Source organism: Momordica charantia, assembly GCF_013281855.1.
Source record: "Momordica charantia cultivar OHB3-1 chromosome 3 unlocalized genomic scaffold, Mcharantia_2.0 BLBB01000003.1, whole genome shotgun sequence".
NCBI lineage: Eukaryota > Viridiplantae > Streptophyta > Magnoliopsida > Cucurbitales > Cucurbitaceae > Momordica > Momordica charantia.
This window is the reverse complement of record NW_028275161.1, coordinates 18,058,345-18,075,480: the sequence shown is the minus strand read 5'-3', so window position 1 is coordinate 18,075,480 and position 17,136 is coordinate 18,058,345. Positions and strand designations below refer to the sequence as shown.

The 17,136-nt window shown below is 34.2% G+C and overlaps 3 protein-coding genes across 15 annotated transcripts; 1 reads left to right on the top strand and 2 right to left on the bottom strand.

Moving 5' to 3' along the window:
• Positions 1–1,854: 1,854 nt before the first annotated feature.
• Positions 1,855–5,187, bottom strand: TUB9 (tubulin beta-9 chain). Its single transcript, XM_022284406.2, has 3 exons — positions 4,645–5,187; positions 3,349–3,618; positions 1,855–2,865 (listed from the first exon to the last, which is right to left on the bottom strand). The coding sequence occupies exons 1-3, from the start codon at positions 5,036–5,038 to the stop codon at positions 2,198–2,200; spliced, it is 1,332 nt and encodes a 443-aa protein (XP_022140098.1). The 5' UTR covers positions 5,039–5,187; the 3' UTR covers positions 1,855–2,197.
• A 4,314-nt stretch (positions 5,188–9,501) lies between these two features.
• Positions 9,502–14,162, bottom strand: LOC111010829 (Pentatricopeptide repeat (PPR) superfamily protein). Of its 13 annotated transcripts, none has more exons than XM_088121803.1 (6): positions 11,931–14,162; positions 11,790–11,848; positions 11,547–11,643; positions 11,292–11,364; positions 10,715–10,923; positions 9,502–9,949 (listed from the first exon to the last, which is right to left on the bottom strand). In XM_088121803.1, the coding sequence occupies exon 1, from the start codon at positions 14,026–14,028 to the stop codon at positions 12,031–12,033; it is 1,998 nt and encodes a 665-aa protein (XP_087977929.1). In that variant the 5' UTR covers positions 14,029–14,162; the 3' UTR covers positions 9,502–9,949; positions 10,715–10,923; positions 11,292–11,364; positions 11,547–11,643; positions 11,790–11,848; positions 11,931–12,030. The 13 variants fall into 13 exon arrangements, with proteins under 13 accessions (XP_087977929.1, XP_087977926.1, XP_087977927.1 ...); XM_088121800.1 differs by lacking the exon at positions 11,790–11,848 and adding an exon at positions 11,093–11,170; XM_088121801.1 differs by lacking the exon at positions 11,790–11,848 and adding an exon at positions 11,093–11,153.
• A 629-nt stretch (positions 14,163–14,791) lies between these two features.
• Positions 14,792–16,761, top strand: LOC111010961 (ethylene-responsive nuclear protein / ethylene-regulated nuclear protein (ERT2)). Its single transcript, XM_022284557.2, has one exon. It carries the CDS (start codon positions 15,173–15,175, stop codon positions 16,508–16,510), a length of 1,338 nt encoding a protein of 445 aa, XP_022140249.1. The 5' UTR covers positions 14,792–15,172; the 3' UTR covers positions 16,511–16,761.
• Positions 16,762–17,136: the final 375 nt, after the last annotated feature.

Here is a 17,136-nt window from a genome sequence, read left to right as displayed (position 1 = left end):
AAGTAAGATTTTCGTATTTCCTTTTCTCGCACAATTCCATTTGTATGTGGCTACCACTAACTTATGGAATCCAATATTTCCATTCTTTTTCTTTTTAGCTCAATAAATTGAGTTCAATTTAATTAAAAAAAAAAACAACTTTCATTCTCTTTCTTAAACATTCTTTCATATCTTAAGACAACTTGGGAGCCACTATTATTGCTTAACAATGGTCTCCACCCTACATGTACAATCTTCCCATAAGATTAATCAAATACATCCCATCACTAGATTTACATAATATATGAATGGTAGCCACTCCTCTCATTTGTTATGAAATAGATGTACTTTTTTAAAAAATACTATAGATAGGGCAAAAAGATATGATATTGCAATAGTCCTTAAGAAGCATCGAGCAGTCCTTACGAAGTTATATAGTAACTTTAATATATACACTTCTATTTGATGTTTATCTCTCTCGTTTGATTTCAAACATGCTCCAAATATACTTAGAAAGCTCATCAATGTAAATAATCTCTCACTTCTTATATAGAAAAGAACTATCTTTGTCAATATAATGTCACGTAATATTTTTGCCAACGTGAGCTCAATTAGCCAAAATACTACTTAGGTTGGAGGTTCAAATCTCCCGTTAGAAGGCTAAAAGTTTTTAAAGTGTATAATGACATATTTGGAAAGTAAAAGAATTAAAATAAAATAGATGCAAGAGTTTAGTAGTGATAATATAAAATATTAAATAGCAAAAATTATATTTTGGGAAAGATGGGAACAAGGTAGAGAGAATTTCACATAAAAATTTATGGAAGAAATAAAAAAAAAAATTGGGAAGGTGGATTATGTAATTCTGGAAGACGCCATCCAATGATAAATTATTCAAAAACTCTGAAACAAAAACAAAATTATTTTTCTGTCTATGTACTTTGCAAAGTGAGTTTAACAAAATAATAATAATAATTAAAAATTAAAAAAAAACATGAATAAATAAGGAAATTACTACTCTCTTTTTTTTTTAATTCAATTTCATTCTACACGCATGTCCATTTCAAGTATAAACCTCTTCTTCAGGCTATGACGTGATTAATTGAACTTTACTTGTCTAAATGAGTTAAATTTGATCTTAAAATTTTAATTTCAACGATTTAAATCTTAAATTTCTCCATGTAACTTGAAATCTATATATACAATCTAATTAGCAAATACATAGTCTAGTATAAATAAACTCACGTATCAAATCCGTGCTAAAAACTCTAACTTGTGAGACTCTCGAAACATATTTTATGAATAATATAAAATTTTTATAAGAAAAAGAACAGACTACGATTAAATCAACCATTAGAAAAATAATAACACTAGAAAAAAAAATGGAAACTTCAATTAAAAAGAAAAGAAAAGAAATGAAAAGAAAAGAAAGAAGTGAACTATGTAAAATGGCTTGGTGAGCCAATCTATACACAAACTACATGGTTAAGAATTAAAAAGGGCTATTCAAAGGCTTCAAGAAGGATCATTTTAAATTAATCTCTCTTGTTGAATGACTACATAAAGGAGCTTGAGGATGTTCTTCAAGTTTTTTTTCCTTCGGATCCTTCTTCATTTGGTTGGCCACAGTTTTTCGGTGTATTTCAGCTATTCTTGAACCCTTTGTCGATGAGTTTTTAGTTTTTTAACGTTCATTCTAATTTTATCGGATTGTATTGGTCTTCGTTGAGCTCGTCATTTTCTTGTATCCTAAACAAATTTCCCTTTCATTTATCATTCTGGTCCAAAAGGAAAAAGGTAGTTCAAAGCATCCAATTTAAGATGTCAATAGTAATATCTCCAAAATATTTGACTATAAATGATGAAGAAAATATGTAACAAGTATAACTGCTACTAGCAACTTTCTTTAACTTATATGAAGATGAAAGACAATGAAACCTTAAACTTTAAAAGCTCCACATCATATGCCCACCTACTGAGTACAAATAGGAATCAATCGTTCTAATTCAAACAAAGATATATTTTATATCCAAAACCCATCTCTCATATTACATGACCCTCACCCACTCCATACAGCTCAAAACATGTAAAAAAATCTACAGACTGCTGGACAACAGGAAACATCACCATCAAATTGCAATATCATCATCACAAACTGAAAAATAAAGTCAACAACATTATAGTTTCAGACAAACCAGGTTGCTGCATGGACGGCGCCTCAAGCCGGGATTTCCTCGTCTTCATCTTCGTATTCTTCATCGGCGGTTGCGTCCTGGTACTGCTGATACTCAGCAACCAGATCATTCATGTTGCTCTCGGCCTCGGTGAACTCCATCTCGTCCATTCCTTCACCGGTGTACCAATGCAAGAAGGCCTTGCGCCTGAACATGGCTGTGAACTGCTCGCTGACCCTCCTGAACATCTCTTGAATGGAAGTTGAGTTACCGATGAAAGTCGATGCCATCTTTAGACCCTTGGGTGGGATGTCACACACACTAGACTTCACATTGTTGGGTATCCACTCGACGAAGTAGGATGAATTCTTGTTTTGTACATTGATCATCTGTTCGTCTACTTCTTTGGTACTCATCTTACCACGGAACATGGCCGAAGCGGTAAGGTACCGACCATGACGTGGGTCAGCAGCACACATCATGTTTTTGGCGTCCCACATCTGCTGGGTCAATTCGGGCACTGTAAGGGCTCGGTACTGCTGGGATCCTCTGGATGTTAAGGGTGCAAAACCAACCATAAAGAAATGTAGACGAGGGAAAGGAATGAGATTGACGGCAAGCTTTCGTAGATCAGAGTTCAATTGTCCAGGGAATCGTAGACAACAAGTAACACCACTCATGGTAGCGGAGATTAGGTGGTTGAGATCACCGACTGCAATGTGACAATTGGACAAGTAAGAAAAAATCTGACAAATAAGTTCAACATTTCCTTGTAAATATAAAAAGGGAAGAAAAGTACTAAAAGAATAAGCACTTTTTGGCATCTGCATTCATGTGAATATGTGGTTGTACTTGTGAGCAACATGCCTGGCCCACAAGTATTTCTCTCTTTTAACTATTATTAGTATTTTCTGACCAGAAAAAATGGAAGAAAAGGAAAAGTAAATCAGGAAAAAGAACCATTTACTACAACTACAGATAGTGAATGATGATCGGAATTTGGGACTTGAAAACAACCATTTTTGTGCTATTGCACAGTACAGCCATGGGAAACGCAGAGGTATTATAACTATTTGGTAAACCATATCAGCACTTCAGAGACAAACCCCATCCATATACTGTTTTTTATATAACAATGAGCATGCGAACAAATATTTTAAGACTTCCATATAAGTTGCAGGACATAGACGCTTACATGTTGGAGTGGCAAGCTTGAGTGTTCGGAAGCAAATATCATACAGGGCTTCATTGTCAAGAACCATGCATTCATCAGCATTCTCGACGAGCTGATGAACAGACAGGGTGGCATTGTATGGTTCTACAACTGTATCTGAAACCTTGGGAGAAGGAAATACGGAAAATGTCAACATCATGCGATCTGGGTACTCCTCCCTGATCTTTGAAATCAGAAGTGTTCCCATTCCAGAACCAGTACCTCCACCCAAAGAATGACATACTTGGAATCCTGTATAATGAGAAGGAAAAAAGTAGTTAGCCATTGTCAGCAAGCTCTGTTTGTGCTCGTACGCACATGCATATGGCAGAGAGAAAGAAAGAGAGATGACACATCAAAGATTTAAAAGAATGACAAGATATGAGAAGAATCAGGGTACACATTGATCCTCACACAGTTTTTAAGCATGAAAGCATTTCCCATCTACCTAATCACATCTCCCCAATCATCCCCAAGAAAAATTAGAGTGCTGAAACAAGCCTACGCTCTCTATAAATTAGCATGAGATAATCTAGGATTTTCCACGCCACAAGAAAGGGTTACAAAATCCTCTTAGACGCAGAAGTTTCAAAATGATGGATCATTTGTGAACATAGTGTACCCCCATGTTGGTCAATTCCAAAAGAAAGGATGAACAGAGTCAATAGTACAAATAAACAGCACATATATGTACTAAAAGGAAGAGATAAGATTACCCACGGCATCAAAATTGATAAACCAGTTTATACAATTACAAACTATGTAGGGGATGAAAATGGAGAAATTCCCTGGACCTGTAAACCTGATAGTCCTTTCAGTACGATCAGATCCAGAGAGAATAGAATCGAAAACAAAGCTAAAACCATGGTTTCACAAATTCCATATATATAAATGCTGAGGGTAAGAGAAATACGGGGGAATATATAGTGCACGTGATATCAGAAGCTCAACTGAACGCAGACCACTAAGATAAAAGAAGCTAATTTGAGAAGCAAGCTCAATAAAAACATACAAAATTAGGCAATTAGCAGTCAGGACAAAAGATACTTGAAACCAAAATTCCAAACACCAAAGGCTAAATTAAAGAACCGAATCGGGCCGTTACGAAGACATAGGGTAGAATTTCAACGAAAAAGTAAATAAAACTAGAATTCTGGCACACAGATCGATAAAAAAAACAAACAAAGAAACACAAAAGGGACCAAATGAGAAAAACGAAGCGAGCGCGCGAAATTGGAGACCAAAACCAACTGTTCAAAAAAAAAAAAAATCCATTACCTTGCAAGCAATCACAATTCTCCGCCTCCTTCCTGACAACGTCGAGAACAGAATCGATGAGCTCAGCTCCTTCGGTGTAATGTCCTTTGGCCCAATTGTTGCCAGCCCCGGATTGGCCAAAAACGAAATTATCGGGACGGAAGATCTGGCCATAGGGTCCGGATCTGACGGAATCCATGGTTCCAGGCTCGAGATCCATAAGAACAGCGCGGGGAACGTACCTGCCGCCGCTGGCCTCATTGTAATAAACGTTAATCCGCTCGAGCTGAAGCTCAGAGTCGCCGCTATACTTACCGGTGTGGTCAATGCCATGTTCGTCGCAGATGACCTCCCAGAACTTGGCGCCGATCTGGTTGCCGCATTGGCCGCCCTGGATGTGGAGGATTTCTCTCATCTTTGAATTTTTTTTTCCCGGGAAACAAACAGAAAACGAGGAGATCTACAGAGGGAAATTGGAGAGAGAATTGGATTTTGTTGCAGAACAGAAGCAATGGAATGGAGAGGGTGGAGGGAGAAACAGGGATGTCGGGGTATTTATCGTTGGTTGTTAAGTATTAACGCGAATTTCATGGGCTTTTCTGCAAAAATAACTAATCAAACCCAATCCTCCCTCTCTCTTCATTCTCTCTCTATTTCCCATTTTATTACCTAAAAACAAATAATGTTTAAATATTTACTTTTATCATTTTGATACGTCTACTTTCCAAGAGTTATTTCAGTGATTGCATAATTTTATTTCGTAATGATCGTTGTACTTTCAAATGGTATCTAACTATTTTGACCTATCATTTTTTACTCATCTCAATTATTTAGATTAAAAATTTTAGTACCACATTAATTCAATAAATTTATTTACTGTAGTAATAAATTTTATTAGAGGATTCGTTTGTATTAAAATTTAACAAATAGATATCAAAATATTCATTTTTTAAAAATATAGGGACTAAATGAAAATTTTGAAAGTATGTAGATTAAAATGAAAAAAATTAAAAAAGCATGTACCAAAATATATATTATATTAAGTAGAGTAATCAAATAAAGCAAAATTGAGTGTAAAATAACTAAAATAGTATTTATATCCATAAATAAATAAGTAAATTAGTAAATTTGAAAATATTGAAATATAATTTTGGTCCCAAAATTTGTGCCCATTTTTAATTTGGGCTTTAAATTGAAAAATTATATTCTAGGTCTCCTCAAGTGTTAATAAAATTCTAAGTTAAAAAAAAAAGGTGTTAATAATATTATATTCTAAAGTTAATCCTTAATTACCGTGAATAGAAAATCAAGGAAAATTGATATGATGTGTTTTATTATTAATTAATATCTGCAGTTATAATCAATAGTTTCTAAACATGAAAACGACGAACAAATATGAATAAACTTTAAACGCTGAAACTGTACTTTATTTTTTTTAAAAGGATAAAAATTAATTTATACCCCTAAACTATCATATGTATGTTGAATATTAATTAAAACTCTTAACTAATAATGGTATTAATTAAAACTTAAACTTTGATAGATGAATCGATTTACATCTTGTTTGAAAACCGTTAATAAACAATTATCATATATATATATAGATTTCTTTAAATGCAAATTTACGAAATATTAGAAAAAAACGTTATAATCAAGTGGACAACTGCAACTCTAATCAATATGGTCGACTCTTTTTTTTTTCTTCTCTTCTTTTTCCCTATGTTTTTCCTTATGAAAGCCGTTCCGCTACAAACTCTCTAATATTTCGTTAATCTTGCATTTAAAGAGGTCTACGCACACACGTGAGACTTGTTTATCGACGATTTTCAAATAGAAATTATAATGGAGGGTGTAAAATTGATTTACTTATCAAAGTTTCGAGAAAATTTAGAATTAACCACCTTCTATCAATTTTTTTTAGTACAATATGTGAATTAAGGTTTCAAACTCACGACTTTTTAATTGGAAATAGATGTTTAATGAATTGAGTAATGTTGACCTGAAGTATCCTTAAGATATTTAAGATAATAATTGAAACGGGTGTGGCCAAAATTGCAACCAATCAAACATTGATATTTTTGAATTATATAAAATATATTTCTCTTTAAAAATAAATTTCAAAATTTTAGAGGTGGAAAAAGAAAAAAGGAAACTAAATTAAAAGGGGGGTTTTAGAAATTAAAAGTTGATTTAAATATTTGAAAAGATGTATGGGATGATTGGTAGAGAGTGAGTTGTAATGGAAAGAGACATGTGATCTGAACCCCAAAAAGTTATTATTAAAAATAAAATAAAGTTGAAATTAAAATTGGGTTTTGTTCAAGTGTTGTGTCAGCTACATTATTATACACATACATTATGGTCATGCCTTTCATTGCAAGCCAAATATCAAAATACCTTCTTTATTTTACTCTAGTAATTTAAAAATTTTCAACTATGTCCTTAAATTTTAGATTATGGTTCTGTTTAATCTTTATCGTTAATAAAATGTTGACTAAGTTGTTTGATTTTGTTGTCACATCATGCTTACTCACAAGAATTAATCTAATTGGACGTGTCGTGTTTTGTCTGTGTTAATAAAGAAGTATTAGGTTTTGTAATGTTTTTGTATTTTTATTAAAAAGAAAAGATTTTGTTAAGATTTACCATAAATTATAAATAATGAATCTTTTTATGTGAGTAAGAAGAAAATGAAGTTGTGGGAATCATGATTATGATTTTGAAATGGTGTAAGATCTTTGTCTTTAGAAAAATTGTAAAAAATGTATCACTTTCTTTTGTATCTTTTAAAAACTACTTATAAAGATACCTTTTTAATATTTACTTTTTTTTTCCTTAAATTTGGATCGTTTTGGATACTAAAGGGCATTAGTTGGATCGTAAGTCGTAAAATATTCTTTCTAAAATCAATTAACAACCAAATTATTTTTATTTTTTATTTTTAATTATGGTGGTTGTGTCAGATTGAGTAAAATGCGATAATATTATGAGAGGAGGAAAGAAAAAAGAGTATCAACATAGAACATAGTCTAAGGATACGAGTCTCACAAAGTTAATAATTGAAATGTTGTCGTGCTGAAACCTACCTGTCTAGTGGCAGATTTGTTCTAATTTTGAGCCAATCTCGCTAATAGCTTATAAGACATGAGGTATGAAGATATCATAATGATAAAATTTCATGTTGCTAATTGTATTTTTCGATTTCTTCGCAAAATAGTAATATTAATTGAACAAATAATCCAGTTAAGTAGACCTATGTTAAACAAAACAATAGAAGCTTACCTGACTTACGATGAAGATCAACTTGAATATGATTATTTATACGTATAGCCACCTCTCACAAGTGCCATTTATGATATTTAAAAAAATATGACCAAGCAAATTAATTCTATTTAGTCAAGAAATAAAAATCAACCATTTCTTTATTTCCTAACAATCCATTTGGTGATTAACAAAATTAGTATTTTTTTTTAAATAACAACAAAAATTTTCCACATTTTCTTCATTAGAAAAAACTTTATCAAAGGGCATATAACAACTATTTTGAACATAATGAAAAAATAATAATAATAACCAAAAATCATCAATTATTTGAGATGGATAAAGAAAACTAAAACATATGATAATGACATGATTAAAAAATAGATTTTTTTTTTTTTTTTTTGGAAAATTATGAATGGCAATCATTAACATATTTTACTTTGCTTTCTTTTCTTGGAAGTTGAGATTATATCATTTTGGTTTCACTTTTAATAGGAAGAATTTGAATCAATTGCTTCAAACACAAGGAATTGCCAATTGGCATTCCAATGAGGGTGGGGGTCTTTTAACTCTCAAACAACTCTTTTAGTTTTTTTTTTTTTTGAGAGAAAAAAAAACTTTATAATTTTATGAATGTCATTATCATATTGACACATTTGGGAAAAATAAATATGAAAAAAAAAAGTTTTATTTTCCTATTTTGTACTCTGCATCTTGATCGTTAGGTTTTGTTTAAAAAATTAAGTTTTAATTTGAAATTTTGACGGATAGGTAATACTATTGTGCATATTGATGAATCTGTGTTTTTTTTTTCTAAATATCATATATTTAAAATATATCATATGTTAAACACATAAAAATAAAATAAAAATAAAACAACCATAAGAAAAAAATTATATAAACATAGTTCAGTGAAACCTTGGTTTAGAAAACAGATAATTATTTTGAAACAATTCTCAAATGCATATATCTAAAATTTTGAAGTATTTTTGGTACACAAGATTAAGTGGAGAAAGGAATAAATGTTGTCATGTTTGGTTGCTTCTTTATTTCGATGCATATGTAATTATTCATGTCGAGAAATATAGTGAACAAAAAAACTATATGATAATTGAACTTTTTTTTCGAGAATAGTAAATTGTATCAATTGGGTGAGACTAGAAGTACGAATTTTCTAACCTCGACCCTACATTTATCCTCTTAATTAGCTATCATCTCCAAAAAAAAAAAAATGGAAAGAAAATATTGAGTGAAAATTCTGTGGATTTTCAACCTCACAAAATTTAATTTTGAAAAATAAAATCAAAAGAAAATTTATATGAGTAAGAATTGTATGTGTTTAGACTTTAATGTTATATGAATTATCATATAATACTAAGAAATATCGGTAAATTAATATTTTTTTAACCTAATAATAAATTTGGAGATCATGGATGTTTTAAGAAATACATAGATAAAATAAAATAAAAGTTGAAGGACAGAAATGAAAATTTTTTAAAGTGGAACAAAATGATTTGAGAGTTTTTTTTTTCAGGAATTCAAAATTTAAGAAAGAGTTATTCCAAGTTTTTTCTCTGAGGCTCCATCAATGAGCCCAAGTATTTTACTTCCCAGAAGGACAAAACCTTTTAAACTTTTACATTTGAACTTTAGATGAATTTTTCACTATTAAGAAGCTCAAAATGAGATTTAACAAGAAAAACCACATCTCATTCTTCAGCCTCCAAATTATAGAATCTTTATTCGAACACTTTTTTTTTTTAATCGAGAAACTGAGCTTTCATCGAAAGAATACGAAAGAACCGAAACAGGGCCAACACAGAAAACAGGGGCCTACAAATCTTGTCTAAACTTCAGTCTGATGCCTTGATTCACCCATTCCTTTGATTCGTTGTCAAGCAAGGGTCTCTCAAATCTAAGCTCCACCACACGAACCCGTTCTTCCAACGATCTTCGAAAGCCCTTTGTTTCGAGCTTGACGACAAATAAGGCCATTGATCGAGGGTCTGTTTCAAAGCCACAAGAACAGCCTTTCCAGAGCCTGGCAGCAGCTCCATCTCCCATTCTAAAACAAAATTTCATTTATCAGACAATGAGGCTCATATATTAGACAATGTAAAACCAGGGACATCTCTACAAGTTTTTCTGCAGATTTTAAGTGATTTTTGGGGAATAATATTAACCTCAATAAAAGGCTTGATTTCAAACAAAAAAAAAATCTAGATTCAGATAAATCGTTTCTTAGAAAGACTTCTCTCTCTTAGAGATACTGTTTTAGATAAAGAGTCTTTGACTCACAAACCAAACCAAAGTCCTCCGCTGCAAAATCAAAGCTAGGTTGACCTGGGGTATACAGGTCCTTTCCTATAATTTCCACGTATTTAACGCAAGGATAAATCCTAGAATTCAGTTTGTTTCTAGGTTTGGAAAAGTGCGAATTTTCAAAGAGAATCTTACATATATATTGCCTCAGAATTTTAGGCTTCCTTTTGAAGCTATGAGGAATATGACCCACCTAAAATTGGAAAAAAAAAAGACATATATCCAAATGGTAGCTGGGGGCCACAATAGGAAATAAAACAGGGTTCATAAAGTTTCACCAACTGGTTATGGATTAGTTCCGGTGGAGGGGAATAAGATTCTTGCTCCTCATCATCTATATATTGCACAACAGACACCAGTTTGGAGAAAGTGAGGTATTTGGATTCCTTTTCTAAACTTTGTTGGAGTGTTGATTTTGCGGTTGTAAAACAAGCTCCTTTTTTATTCTATTCCTGAAATGAAATTGAAATAGTCAACTTCATCTACTCTATAATAGACAGAATCATACCGAGAATGGAAATATAATGGAGTGATAACACTCGGGCAGGCTCATCGTCCTCTGCTGCAAAATCTGAGGTCTTTGCCCTGATGCAAGTAAAACACAGAATCATACAGTATCGAGATTTCATTGCCACGATTCCGGCTACCTGTCCTTTATAGAACCCCCAACACTTGAAACAGAACAAACAGATAGAACTGACACCTTTGAATAAAAAGCTGCAATAAGAAATGCAAAGAATAAGAGAAATCGCTTTCTTTTATAAGAAAAAATCAAAGGTAGCATAAAATTACCCAGAGAGAGAGAGAGAAAGGAATAAAGCCGTGTCCCGAGCCAAGGAAGTTACAGAAAATCTAAACGGTAAGTATTGAAAGAAACAAAATTTACCCCAGCTACAGAAATGATAATCAACCCAAAGGACCTTTCTTTATGCTACTCTAAATCCAAACTGAGAGAAAAGGAAGACTAGATATAGAAAAAGAATTGTTCAATGATCAAGCTTTCATAGTGAAAGATAAAAAATAGTAAAAGAGAAACTATCATCTCTTGAAATAATTAAACACAGAATGGCAAGTTTTATATATACCTTTTCAATGACATTAGGGCACAAAAATGACCTATCAAATTACTCCATGGTTCGTGCAAAAGAAGGAAAGCCCCTATGAGAAGAAAAATTATATGCCACAATGAGAAGAAATGTGTAATGCGATGGTTAAGCAAAAATCAATGTCAACTATCTCAAGCCGATAACATTCTTTCAGAAAATGGTAAATAAACATCAACTTTAACATTAGAGATTGGACTGGGAAGATTTCGTGAAGTAAATTCCATAGGATCGAACCTTCTATTAGAGGTAGAATCAGATGGCGAGGGCTTAGATGACAACGACGAAGGCCATCATAAACTTTTCGTATCTGTGCACCAAGAACTGATGCAATCTGCAGCCAGATCAGGTTCTCAATCTTATGGAGTTTCAAATTGTTATGTAAACAGTATAGAGTGAAAAGATAAGGATGGTACCTAAAAAAGATTATGAATATAGTGAAGAAAACTAAAAATGAAAAACCAAAATCATTATAAATACCAGTTCAAGGAAAGGGAAATAATTTCTGTTCTGGGTTGTATCAATTATTGCATAAATATCTGAAATCCGGAGCAGTAATAATTCATAGTTGAAATAGAAAATGTTTGACAGAATGTAAAATGAAGAATTCAGCAGTAGTACCTTTACGGTGTTTGGGAGCATGTTAGAATACGCTCTAGGTTGCGGAACATAGCAACTGTACCATCATTTTAAAATAATCGACTTTCTTCTACATTCAAACTCAGCCCACAGAAGCAGAAACATCAGTATATTCTTCAGAGCCAGATGTATAGCCAAATAGACCATATTCTATACAGCCATTCAATAATTCATGATGTTTCTCAAAAACATTCACAACTTTGGGGGGTTTATGGACCAATATTTTACAAGCTAGCTTGGCAGGTAACAATCCCAAATCTCTCATCTCAATTAATAAATAAATAACCAGACGAGAATTGTATGATGATCTACAAATCGCGTTGCATAACCTAACGAAATTATTGCAGCTCATTTCTATTCTCAGATCAATCATCTCTTGTAGCATTTGTTCCACTGATTCCAAATTTCTTTCTTTACAAAAATTGAAGAGCATTAAATTACAAATATGGCCATTAGGATTTATACCAACCTCCTTCATATGGTTATACAAGTTAAGAGCCTCTGTATGTCTACTAACCATTAGAAGCCCACGAATGCCAACAGTAAATGATACAACATCCAAAGAATTTTCCTCCAATAAAGTTTTCCTGAATACTCTAATGGCTGAATGACATTTACCAGCTTTTATTAGTCCATCTATAATTACAGTGTGGATATGAGCATCAACTCCAGTATGGTTCAAGAGAATACCATTGTACAGATGAACTGCTTCATCAATTCTTCTTGACCCACAAAGACCAGTTAATACTCCAAGAACACTATACTTATCTGGCATTAAACCTTTATCCAACATCTCATCATATAGTTCCAAGGCAAGTGAAGGAAATCCAGCCTTACTGAGATAATTTAGCAGAGAGTTACATGCCACCAAGTCAGCTTCTACAAAAAATCCATCAACTAACTTGGGTAGAAGGAAAAACATTTTGGATAGACATATGACATTCAACAACGAACTAAAGGTATAAGAATCTGGATATATATTTTGTTTATCCAAACTAAGGAAAATACTAAGAGCTTTATCGTATCTCCCAATCTTAGCAAGACTATCAATCAATACATTATAAAGAACCCGGTCGGGGGAATGCCCTTCTGATTCAATAATGCTCAAAACACTAGATGCATCACTAAACAGTTGTGCCTCCAGATATGCCTTGATCAGAGTAGTATACGTCACAATGTTTGGAAAACAACCAGTTCTTTTCATCTTCTTCACTAGAGATGAAGCATCAGCAGTTCTGTGCAATCGGCAGAACCCATCAACTATTATAGTCCAAATGTTTACAGACATGGATATTCCAAGAGTTGTCATTATACCCAACACTTGATATGCCTCTGCCAGCCTACCCAATTTGCAAAAGCAATTCAAAACCCCTTCAAATGTCCCAGGATTAGGATAATACCCCATTCTCAACATACGTCTAACAGCATCCCCAATACCTACAAAATCCTTAATCTTGGATAAATTACACAAAACAATATTGAATGTCAAAAAGTTAGGCAGGGGAGTCTCTTTAAAGACCTTCAAAGCAACATCAGCACGTCCAACTTTAAACAATACATCCACAATCACATTACGAGCAAACGTGTTTGGTGTAAATCCACAGTGACCCATTTGGTCAAATGCTTCAAAAACCAACTCGTACATTCCTCCACGCCAATAAATCCTTAGAAGAAGCAAGAACGTCTGTGCCTTAGTGACATTCCCCACACTCTCCAATCCCCCAACAACCCCATTAACCGTTTCATAGCGTTTCATGAGGCGGGAAACCACACCCACCATGTAATCAAACGCCGTGGCGCTGTGGAAGAAATCAGGCTGTTTAGCACACCACAGGAAGAAGCTCAAAGCGACCAAATCAGAAGGACAATTCAACAGAGTGGTGTGCACAAGCTCATTAGTGAGAATCACCTGCCCCTTTTCAGAATATTTCCGCTCAGCGTTTTGGTTGAGTCGATTGTGGAGCTTTTCGGTTAAATTCACAAGTGGGGTTGAACATTTGGGACCTGACTGATGGGCGAGCGTTCGAAGGAATTGACGCGGTGCTATTTGGAAGAGACTACGGCCATGCCTCCATTTCATTGCCAAGAAAGTTCAGCTTTGTTAAATCCCGAAGCAACATGAGAAAGCTAAAAGAGTGGAGGCGTTTATTGCAGTTCGAACAACTCGCTGCGTGCAACAAGAAGAAGAAAAAACCCAACAACTCGCTTACCTTCGATTATTTCGGTGTTTGCTTCGGCGCTCAGTTTTGTGGGCCTTTTCCATTTGGGCCCAAGAGTTCGTTTCTATTCTGGGCTATTTTCATTTGGGCCGGTGAAGTGGCCCATATTCAGCTCAGCCCATGCAAAGAGCCGTTATCATAATTCATAATTTCATATAATATGTATTATGTAGCGTGATTCCTTGTGAGAGATTAATATAGGCCTTTTTTTCAATTTAGACGTCGCTTTTTTCTTAAGAAAAATAAAAATAATCATTTAATAAGTTTACATTTGTCACGCTTTTAAGTAAATGTTTATGCAAACCTTTTTAGACATTATTTGATTTCAGTTTAATAAATTTGAAGCTGTTGATTTAAATAAATTACGGTAAACTTTTCTCTGTCCGAGTAATGTTTTTTTATACAACAATCGTGGAAAAGATTCTTAAATCGTCTTAGTAGGCCAAAGCGAGCATATTGTAATTATGGATGGAGATATTAATATCATTTATTATTTGTCACGTGGGCATCATATAAAAATGACATCAACTATCAATAAATAATAATACAATATTTATTAAAAAATAGTAATACAATGAATGCTAAATTCAAAAGGAAAAATGTTATTCTTTTTTGGTTTTTTTTAGTACCGGTGTTAAATTATGGCTCGGATTTAGTTTTCGTTCACGATAATAAAAATGTAACTAAACCTAACAAAAATTGGAATTACGTAGGAAATTAGAAAATCTTTAACATTGAATGAAAATATATTTATAAAAAAATAGATATAATAGGACTCCAATGTGCCAAAATGTCAGATCTTGGATACCAACGATTCTCCATATGAGGGAAGGATCCAAATTTTCCCTTCTTGTCAAGATATTTCGAAAGAGACAATTTCATCAATCCGTCTTCTTCTGTAACAGTCGCTGTTTTTTCTTGGAATTTCTTGCCCTCGTTTTCTCGCCGATTCGCCGTTCAATTCCCCTGACGGATTTCTAATTTTTCGCTTCTTGTTCTCGAATCATGCCCCTTCTTCCATGGAAGACGGCGAGGGCTTCTCGGATTTCCCGAATCGTCGCCGACCTCCAGTCGCCGAAGCCCGGCGGTTCGCTTGTTGTGGAGACCGGATTTCCGACCTCTATTGTTGATCTCTTCGTCAAGCACCGGGATCGATTGAGGAAGCACTCGGCCAGAAGGAAGTCGAAGAAGAAGAAATCGAAGACGGAAATTCACGACTCAATTGCTCAACTATCTTCTTCTCCTACGTCGCCTCCTCCGCAAATGAATCCTACTGCTTGCTTACGGCGTGAAAATCTAGAAATTGATGATTTGAAAATCTTGGACGAAGCGCGAGTAGTTGGCGATCGTGTATGCGAATCGGTCCGGAATCGGACTGAGACGTGCGTTGTCGGTGGCGGTGCCGCGGCCGGTGATAGCGTCTGTATGGTTGCGGTGAAGATGTTTCTGGTTGCGGTTTTGGCCTTGAGCACGAAGAAGCTTGTGGTAGGGGTTACTCTCTCTGCTTCTCTGCTTTTAGTTCTGGAATTCGTCGGTAAACGCGCGGTTCGCTTCTTGAAACCGTGCGCGAATGGCGAGGCTGCTCTGAGATCCTTCATCCACAAGGTACTGATGCATCTCTGGATTGTTGAAAACTCGGGAAATCGCCAAGAAGTATCGATTCCGAAAGTCTCGCGCGGAAGAGAATATTGTTTTCCGAATGAATCACTTGAGTTGAGTTCTTCCGTCGGAGAGATCCAACTCGTGGAATCGGACGTCAACGCCAGTGAGACACCTAATGGAATTGAAGATGAGACACACCATATCGGTTTTCTTGTGGATGAGAAGGAAAAAAAGGTTGGAACCGAGCTTCTGGTGTGTGGAAATCAACGCGGAACACGAGGGAGACTGAATCGGAGGATGCTCGAGAAACTCGTGCGAAGGAAATCAGTCGGTAGAGCGATCGAGAACCAGAATAGAGAGAAGGAGTTGGAATTTAGAAGTGACAGATTCAATCATTTGGAAGCCGATAAAGCGCCGATTGAAGAGCAAGTAAACATAGAAGAAGATGAAAACCTAGAACAAGAACAAGATGGAGAAATCAGAAGCATTCTGTGCAAAGAGGAAAAAGAAAACGGAAAACCTCAATGGCAGGCCATGGAAGCTGCAGAGTCGTGTAAAATTCAGGAGATCGAAAGAGAAGGGAGTTTGAATTACCCGATTCTGGTTGTGGTTGTTCTTGGCGGGCTGCTCGGAGGTCGGATTCTGGCGGTGGTGCTGACAACCGCAGGGTGTTTCGTGATGAAATTGAATGAAATTTCAAGGAGAAGGTCTCTTGATCCGCCATTGAAAGTCTGTTGCTAAAGAATATGGTAAGAAAAAAAAGCCTTATCTTTCATCTCTACTGATACAAATGTTTGTGTTTGTAAGTTTGAAATGGAGTTGGGTTGAGACTTAGAGAGAGTGGAAATTGTTGCCTTGGGAGTTGGAAAATTTCAACTGGGGTTTTTGTACCAAAAATTCTGTAAAATTACAGAGAGAGAGAGTTTATACGTTTAGATGATCCCTTCTCATTTATCTTCTTTTGATACATGATTCATCACTGATTTATACCATCTATGATTTGGTATATTTGTTTAACTTAAATTAGAGATTAAAATACTATTAGTCTATTTTAGACTATTTAAATATATATAGTCCGAAGAATTGCCTTTACTACTATGCTTTTCATTTTCAATTTAAATACCGTTATTACAAGACTAAGTATCTCCACGGTAGTATAATATTGTCTATTTTATGCATAATGTCAACATTGTCACTTATATATATGTTTGGTTAGATTTTCTTTTCTTTTGTATTAATTATTACGTAATAAATGTTTCAAAAAATCAATTTGGGCTATTTTTTAGACATCAAAGATTAAAATATCTCTTATGAATTTAGGAATGAAATTGGCTTTGATTAAATCACATCATAACTCAACCGATTAA

Bases quoted from the DNA above. Each gene is read 5' to 3' on its own strand.
- TUB9 (XM_022284406.2), bottom strand. From the start codon at position 5,038: ATGAGAGAAATCCTCCACATCCAGGGCGGCCAATGCGGCAACCAGATC. The intron at 3,619-4,644 runs GTAATGGATTTT...CTCATTATACAG, and splicing joins GAATTGTGATTGCTTGCAAG to GATTCCAAGTATGTCATTCT. The intron at 2,866-3,348 runs GTAAGCGTCTAT...GTCACATTGCAG, and splicing joins CAAGCTTGCCACTCCAACAT to TCGGTGATCTCAACCACCTA.
- LOC111010829 (XM_088121803.1), bottom strand. From the start codon at position 14,028: ATGAAATGGAGGCATGGCCGTAGTCTCTTCCAAATAGCACCGCGTCAA.
- LOC111010961 (XM_022284557.2), top strand. From the start codon at position 15,173: ATGCCCCTTCTTCCATGGAAGACGGCGAGGGCTTCTCGGATTTCCCGA.